The sequence below is a fragment of the Cyphomyrmex costatus genome, unplaced genomic scaffold (assembly GCF_001594065.2).
Source record: "Cyphomyrmex costatus isolate MS0001 unplaced genomic scaffold, Ccosl1.0 scaffold8, whole genome shotgun sequence".
Lineage (NCBI taxonomy): Eukaryota > Metazoa > Arthropoda > Insecta > Hymenoptera > Formicidae > Cyphomyrmex > Cyphomyrmex costatus.
This window is the reverse complement of record NW_017280375.1, coordinates 1734410-1743639: the sequence shown is the minus strand read 5'-3', so window position 1 is coordinate 1743639 and position 9230 is coordinate 1734410. Positions and strand designations below refer to the sequence as shown.

The following is a 9230-nucleotide window of genomic DNA, read 5'->3' as shown; positions in this document are numbered from 1 at the left end:
AGTTACGTTAACAATTGTTCGTATTATAATGTAATATGTGTTATAACCGTATAATGTTTTAATCCATAACTTACTAATTTTATGTAAAAATTAATATAAACACACAAATTTAATAGAAATGCTTATACAGTGACATGTTTATTGAAAGTGACTCTATAGTTTGCAAGATAATCTGATTTTATAAAAAAAATCACACCTTTAAACTTATTGGATTAGAGAATACAGTTAGTAAAAAGGGAAAGATAGAAGTAAAAGAGCAGGCAAGCTGCGAAAAAAATGAGGTGAGACATAAAGACAGTTTTAAAGTTAACCTTTAGATGCAGTGGATAACGGATACGTTATCCACATCATACATAAGGGAAATCCTTTAAGGAAGCTCAAACTGAAAAGTCGAAGAGAGAAGGGTCGGAAAGAAGGACAAATAGAGATATCACATCTAATTCCACGGTCGCGTGAGTTCTCTTCCTCGTTTTCCCTCCACTTTACTTGGCTGGTTGGTTGGACAGCTCGTGCTCGGGGCAAAAATCCAACGCGTGTAAACCAACACACCGCACGCCACTACACTCCGCTTCTACAACATCCGCTGTTGCTTCCACTTGCCAGCCAGCCAGCCAGCCAGCCAGTTTGGGCTAACCACCTTCCTGCCTGCTAGCTTGTCTGTCTGCCTGCTTGCTTGTTACCTACCGCAGTTACTACTACTAATACTACTACTATCTCCCGCTGTTGCTATGCTCATCACTACTACCAACCACCACTGCTACTACTCTCGGCATTGCTGTGGCTACAACCTACGAACACGTTTTATGAATGGAACCCACGTGCAAATCCACGTGACTGCTACTACCGTCACTGACCCTACGTATACAATTTCGACAATTGAGTTTACTTTATATCACACTTTTAGCGACTTCTTCTTAGTCGACCAATTTAATCGCGATATTTACTCTACTTGCAAAAGACTCTTAAGGGGTGTTAAGTATTCAGTAGTACATGTAATGTGTCGTCTACAATGTAAGCAGTAGCAATTGTGAATTAAGAAGTAGGCGTAGAAATAAACAAATCATATAGTCGAATTTGAAAAAGATAATTAACTATGGTTGGTCGATTTCTACGCCTATTCCTTAATCCACTACTGCCACTGTCCATTGTAGACCACGCATAATAGTATTTTGTATAATCATATAAAATAAAAAAATAAAACGTACGTACATATTATTTTATACATTACTACATTAATTACATATGTATGTACAATATGTTTATTTCAATGGTTTTGATATTTTTTATTCTAAAAAATAAAGAATTAAAAACATATATAATATTATTACAAAAGATACTCACAGCATATTGTGTATAAGACAGGTATATATAATATAAATTGTATCATATATCAGTAAAAATTAATTAATAATGTAAAATTACATCACAGCTAAACTTAATACATTTTATCTGATAGAAATAATATGAATAAAGCCGATTTTTTGCTGTACTCGTAGAGTTCCGCAACATTTATAATTGTAATTCTTTTACGATCCACACACACATATACAGCACAAATATCTAAAGGAAATCTCTTAAAGATATTCTAAAGAATGTCCTGTACATCCTAAAAATGTACTTAGGAGATTTCTCGGATAAAGTGTGTTGTTAAATATAATCCGTAATGCTCCATATTGATTTTACTTATAGAATGTGAGATCTTCCGTTAGTTTAGTTGTTTCCATGTTGTATTATAGTTTCATTATTTCTTGCTAAATATGGTCGATTCGCACGCGACAGAGGTTGAAAATTGTAAAACTGGAAACACGATGAAAAGCACAGGCAATAGGAACAGGGAATAAAAGATCTCAACCTATCAGAAAGCGTTCAATTTAGTATACATAATTTCTGATAGGTTCTCTTATTCCCTGTTCCTATTACTTATGTTTTTCATTGTGTTTCCCATCTTAAGCGTAAAACTTATACCGCTTATTTCCTTTCGACAGAGGTGCTTATTTATTTAATGATCGTTAAAGATGAGAAAGCATCATCTCACTTAAAAATAATCAATGATATGTTTTCAAATGCATTTTGTTTGAATAAGAAAGTCGTGATGTAATCAATAATCTTTGTATACATTACTTGCTCTGGTCTACGGCATATATATATATATATCATTTCATTCTCTTAAATTGATAGTACAGTACGTAAATTAGATCAATAAATAAACTAAATAAGTAGATGATTACAGAGGTAACTGATTAATGGAAGGCAGAACTGTAGATATGTTTTTTTAAAATAATGTATCACGTTACAGTGCATTTTTTCCTCGCGATTCGAAAAGACAGTAGATATCTGCAAAAAAATACAAAGGTGGCATCCATGACTCCAGGGTCTTCGCGTAGCGACGCGGGCCACACGCGTTCCCGTCTGGCATCGCGCAGGTCGTGCACCGAGGAGAGAAAAGGAGAGAAGTCGATCCGTTCTGCGAATCCCGTGTGAACGAATGGTCGACGAACGGAAACGATCGACGTACCTCGTGTACATCGAACGGTTAAGGGAGGGGCGGGGGGGAGACGGGCGAGGAAGAGTAAAGGGGGGGGGAGAGAGAGAGAGGGAGACAGATGAATAGAGAGGAGTATCGAATTTTAAATGGAAGTGAAGAACCCATCTCGCATTGCACCTATGACACTGTCGCGCGATAGCATGCATAAACTCGCGATATCATATGCGAGAGCTAACCCTAACCTAACCTAACCTAACTTCGTTTATAATGTATTCATCCTCGTATATACTCACGGTCTAAATCTTAAGATTCGCGCCCGCGCTCATGCAGCTGAGCAGCGAAGAAGAGAGTTCGTCTAGTCCCCGCCACGAGCGTAACCGCCATATAGTCGCCGACGTACTGCCCGTCGTACAGCCGCCGTTGCACGTTCACGCGCGCGGTCGCCGGCGGTCCGCTCTCTTTCGTTACCCACCGTACTATCACGACTTGCATGGGCACCTGCCCGACCTCAATCAGTGACGATCGTAGTTGCATTGTCCACGTGCTACGTGCGCGGTCCATTTTCAGCCGCGTGTAATCAACAGTGATCAATAGTGAGACAAGAAGCCGCTCCAGTGCTTTCGATCGCAATGTAATTTGATTTATGTTATTGTCGTCTTTTTTTTTATATAAAAAAAAATATTAACGTTTCAATCTTGATACAAAATAACAGGATATTCATCGATTATCTAACGAGACATTTTTTAAAATACCTTGATATAATTGAAAATACTTCACGTGCCGAATCATGAATTCCCGCCTAAATCAACGTTGATGAAAAGATCCGCGCGAATCATGAGTCTGTGTTTGTGTTACATATTGTGCGTTGTACTGTCGTAATTGAAAAAAGTACGAGTCCCAAAGCGTGCCAAACTGATAATACTATCTTGCAACAATATCGTATCGCATTTGTAATTGTGCGTAAGACAAATTGTACAATGAGCGCCGATATAGTCAGTGCAATCGCGATTAGTTTGTTGGGTACTAATTATTAAACTGTGTCTGTGCGTGATAGATCGCTTTTCATTTACAAGGGTTCGTTTTAGGCGGCGAGAAGAAGCATCGAGTCAGTATGGATGCTGGTTATTCCGTTCTCAATAGTGATCTCGAAGCCTGCAGAATGTTTGATCAGTATTCCTACAAGGTGAGTCGAATAATGTTGATAATAATAAATATCTGGAGACACGGTAAAACTAACCGGAAAATGTTTAGTCTGACATTATATATCGCGCGTAAAAAGATTCAACGGTTGACACACATACTTTTTCAAATCTTATTTCTAAATGATTATTTATATATTTTTTAAATAAGCAGGCTCGCGTATTTTTCTACAACAAATGGGAAAATACAAGAAAAAGATATATATATTTCTCTAAACAAAACTTTTTAACAGATAAACGATGAAATACAATTTGAATAGTGAGAGAAAATTCGAAAAATTCTATCCGATTTATGAAACAGTTATTTCAATGTTATAATTATTAAATTATGCTGTAATTCATGAAAACCAGAGATATGTTGTTACGAATCAACTTATAATTAAATGATTTTCATTTTAGAATAAGAGTATTTTTTCATAATTTTTATTATATCTTCAAGCAATTTTTTTTGTCACCTAACAACTCAATCGTTAATATACTGAATTTTACGTTTGCACTTTTGCTTGTGTTGTAATTTTTGTAACAATTAATATTGATAGTCATTAAAAAGGATATATTATACAATATCGTATTATACAATGGGTCTGTTTTTTGTTCCTCCACTACCTGAACTAGTGCACACGGTGCAATAAGTTAAAGTGAAACAAACGTATATTTGTTTCACTTCAACTTATTGCACTGTCTGTACTAGTTCAGGTAGTGCAGGAACAAAAAACAGACCCAATATCTTCGACACAAGTCGGGTAAAAAAATAGTTTATATTATACAAGAGTGCATTACTGTAATATGCATTTGTTTGTATAATATTATAAGACTCCGCACAAAAACATCCGTAAGCATTACGTTAAGTACTGAAGCTTGTAACGTAACAATAAACTTACGAAGGCAAATCAATAAGTACCCGTGTTAGTAATGAAGATGCAAGTTTAGAAAAAAATGTATTTTTATCTTTTAACGTAATTCCCTTTTAGGAGCATACACTTTTTCTAACGCTCTGCCATTTTTTTTAATCCTTCCGAAAAATACGATTTGTCAAACTCTGCAAAACAGACCTCTGTTTCGATGATGACCTCATTCAACGTGAATCTCTTTCCACCGAGCCATTTTTTTTCAAGTTTGAAAACAGGAAGAAGTCGCAGGGGGCTAAATCCGGAGAGTACAGTGGATGCAGCAGCAATTCATAGTGCAATTTGATGAATTTGGCTGTGGCGACTGCGGAGGAGTGAGCCGGTGCATTGTCGTGGTGGAACAACACTTTTTCACCAAATGGGGCCGTTTTTTCTTCAATTCAACATCGAATCGGCCCTATAAATCAGCATAGTACTGCCCCGTAATTGTGTTTTTCCCTTCTCCAAATAGTCGATGAAGATCAGGACTTGCAAATTCCAAAAAAACAGTGGCTATCACTTTTCCGACTGATGGGACCGTCTTAGCCTTTTTCGGAGTACGTTCATCAGGTGAAGTCCACTGTTTTGACTGTTGGTCTCCGGTGTATAATGATGAATCCATGTTTCATCAATGGTTACGATTCGACGTAAAAACTCGTGCGGATTGCGCTTAAACAGCTCCAAACACTTGTTTGAAATTGATAGCCGCATCCGCTTGTTGTCTATCATGAGCAATCGCAGCACTCACGTCGGGCCGATAGTTTTTTCATTTCCAAGTTATTATGCAAAATATTGAATGCCGTTCCGTACAACACGCCTACGGCCTCTGCTACTTCACGCTCTTTCGTTTGCGATCAGCGAGAATCGTGTCGTGAACCTTTTCAAAGATTTCCTCAGTCCACCACCGTCTGCCGTTTTTGATGAACAATCACATTTGAATTCGTTGAACCAATATCTGACGGTTGTTATAGATGGTGAAGGGTTCCCATAGACGGCATCCAACTTCGTTTTTATTTCTTTGCACGTTTTTCTACCCAAAAATAAACAACGAATCACGGATCGATATTGCTCTTTTCATTGTACTATCGAAAAACGTCAAACACGCTAACTACGAATTGCTGTCAAATCGAAACTATTGCATAAATCGCTCTGAAATTTTGTATGGCGTCGTTTGAAAGATAGCAGTATGCGATGGTAATGCCAATTTGCATCAGCAATGTCGCTTGTCTTCAAACACGGGTACTTATTAATTTGCCCTCGAATATCAATGCACAAACAAAATCATAACGTAACGTTAAAACTTTATGTTATGATTTTGTTTGTGCGTTGATATAAGTTTATTGTTACGTATAAGCTACAGTTTATTATTCAATACTTAACGTAAGTAACGCTTACGGATGTTTTTGTGTGGAGAGCCTAAAAAAAGTTAGATTACTAGAACTCAAAATAATTGAGAAATTAGAAGTTTTATTTGAATTAATTAATTGCATCGAATTTAAATTATTAAATTAGAAAATTTTAATTACATATTTACATGTATGTGTAAATACGATTTGTAAAAAATTTATTTTCGGCAATAATTACACAATTTGTCCTAATTATACTAAACTAAACTGAATGCAAAATGAGAGTGTTATAAAAATAAAATTGAAGACTTTCTACAATGATAAGTGACATTTTTTCAAGTGTGAATTCCTTGATAAAATGTTTATTATATCACTATATGTCATTATTATGTCCATATAGTACTAATAGCAGAGTATTATGATAGAGTATTAATAGAGAGAGCGCACATGTATGTGATTTTAAAATCTTTCTTTTAAGACATTTTTGTTTTAGTTAGTATTTTTTATAGGATGATGTATTGATAATATTTTGTTATTTATAGGAATTTTTAAATAAAAAATTTTTTAGAATTTTTATCATTATCATGTCTGAATAATATTAATGTAAATATAAATTCTGATTAATAATTGTGATAGTTACGACTTTACAAGCAACAATTATTAATATTTCTCAATTCCTTAATACTCAATGATTATCCAATGGTGATATGTTCGATTCGATTTTTTTCCTCGTTCCTAATACTGTGAAAGGTTTTCTCCCCCTTGTCTATTGCTCTTCACTACATCGCTGTTAATACTACTACTATTACTACACTACATCCTTATTTTCCGATTCAATCTGATTTGAAACATTCGTCTAAATTAAATCTCTTCCATAGAATGCCATTGTGTCTGGCATCGCGCGATCAATATTTCCGATTGTGCGTTTCTATTCGTCAGAAAATCTCCCGCCACTGAAATAATAAAAGAAATAATAAAATAGCGAATATTAATGCAATAAATGTTTCATTTACACACCACAAATGTTGCTTAATTTAAATAATTGGATAAAATTGTTTTGAACTTTTCATTAATTGCAAATATCAGATCTATTTTCAAGAATATTCAATGAAACTCTAACCAGATTTTTATTAATCTATGGTAAAATGAAGTTTTATGTTATCTAGGAAAGTAAGATTGGATTCTATTCGATAATATTTTATTCATATTTTGTCTGATGAATGTGACAGAATGAGTAAAAAGTATATTAAATAATGTACAGTGTGAGTCAAAAGTCTCGGAACGGCTCATTATTTCAGAAAGTATTAGTTTATTGGAAAAATGTTTCAAACAAAAGTTGTAGGGTTTAAAAAGATCTATTTACTGATTAATGATCTTATCAGTTTGACCTTGGGTGGCATTTTCAATGTCAAGTCAAGGTCACATCGATTTTTTTAAACGGAACACCCTACTTTTGATTCCAAAATCTAATAGTTGGGTGTCGAGAACTTTCCAAAACGCTATAATAAAATATTTTTTCATTAAATACTTTTTGAGTTATGATGCTTGAAAGGTGTACTCAAGGTGTACCATGTGGAGATTGCCTGGTCGGATTTACACCTCTTTTGTGTGTGTGTTCATTCGTGTGTGTGCGTCCGTGCGTGCGTGCGTCATGCGTTATTTAACAGAGAAGAAAGTTTCATGATATATATTATTTAATTCTTTTTACTCATTCTGTTATATTGATTAGACAAAATATGAGCAACATTAAGTCAGATCCATTTACTTTTCAGATATTTTAAAAATTTATCTTATCGTCTAGATTAATAAGAATCTGGTTAGGCTTTCATTTAATATTCTTGAAAATAAATCTGATATATAATAGATGTGCATATATATAGTTAAGTATTAAGATAATAAATAGAAAACAAATTTTTAAAGTTATTATTGGTTAAAAACTTAAATAAATGACTGCGTTTTTATCACATGATTTACACTTTATTTAGTATATTTAATTCTATTTAATTCTTATCTTGTATTGTATTTTATTAATCATTGAATACATTGTGATGTTACCAATATAATTTAATTGCAATGAAATATAGATTTTAATAGTTAATGTAAAATTGAAACTGTATGTGCATAATTTTCATTTTACTTTAATTTAAGATAGGTAAATGTTTTGAAAATTAAAAGATAAAATTTTATGACGTTGGTGATTAAATTGTTAGGCCATCGTGTCCATCGAGTTAGTGCAATTTTTCTTCTTTCGATACGATTCTTTTAAGAAAGATCGGACAAGCTCGTTCTCCGAAAATCTACTTTGAAAAGCACTCGAGGCGACCCTTTGAGAAGCAGAATTTTTCCCTGGGTAATATCGCCCGAAGGTAGATACCTAATGCATTTCTACAGGTTTGTATACTCTTCCTCCACCTTCGAGTCTTTCCTCCCCTGCCTCGGCATCATCGCGGGAGTAACAACCCGCCACCCGCTCTTGCCCCTTTTTCCTTGTCTCCTTTTTTATTTCCCCCTCAATCCTCCACTTCCCCTCTTTCTCCGTACACACTCTCCTACACTCGTCCCTCTCCTCCTCCTCCTCCTATTCGTTTATTTCTACTCTTTTCCTCCGTCCGTTTCAACTTTTCATTCGGTTCTCTCCTTCTCCATTGAAACAAAATGAAAGGCGAGCCTGGTTGGTATCCATAAAAGAATGAATAAACGTAGATTGAAAGGGCATAAAAAAGCATGTACATACACGTACATACATATACATAACAGGAGACTGAGGCGAGCGTATACCTACGAGTAAATGTATGCGCGGACAAATCGAGAATAGTCATATTTGTGTATTTGTATCTATGTATTGAGAAGAGAACAAATTAAAATCCGCAATCGCGATAGCACAAAGTAAATTTGTTTTAACGAACGTAGATAATTGAATTTTTCTGTGTTACTTATAAACATGATGATTAACAAGTTTCATTTTATTTACCTTGTTGATAAATCCTCACATAATTATACTGGTAACTATAAATTCTTAAACACGTCTATAAATTGATAAGTGTTGAAAAAATATATTACGTAGACCTCATTACTCTTCTTCTATCTTTATATCGAAAACTTATAATGTGAGTATATACTGAGAAAAAAGTTATTAACTTTATTAAATGCATTTAATTCATAGTGATTAATTATTTAACTCATGTACTTATATATTTAACAATGAATTAAATACACGAGTGATGTTGTCATGTTATTTGTTTGAATTAACAAAAACACGATAATAACATAAATTAACCACTCAATTAATCTGTAATATATATATATATATATA

At 34.2% G+C, this 9230-nt stretch overlaps 1 protein-coding gene across 1 annotated transcript in view; it reads left to right on the top strand.

The window, feature by feature from the left end:
• Positions 1-3041: 3041 nt before the first annotated feature.
• The window catches only part of LOC108781260 (TOX high mobility group box family member 3), a 75273-nt gene continuing 69084 nt past the window's right edge, over positions 3042-9230 (top strand). Inside the window, exons 1-2 of the mRNA XM_018549179.1 lie at positions 3042-3116; positions 3571-3668. Of these exons, the coding sequence (XP_018404681.1) occupies positions 3597-3668 (72 nt within the window). The 5' untranslated portion in view covers positions 3042-3116; positions 3571-3596. The remainder of the gene's footprint in view (positions 3117-3570; positions 3669-9230) is intronic.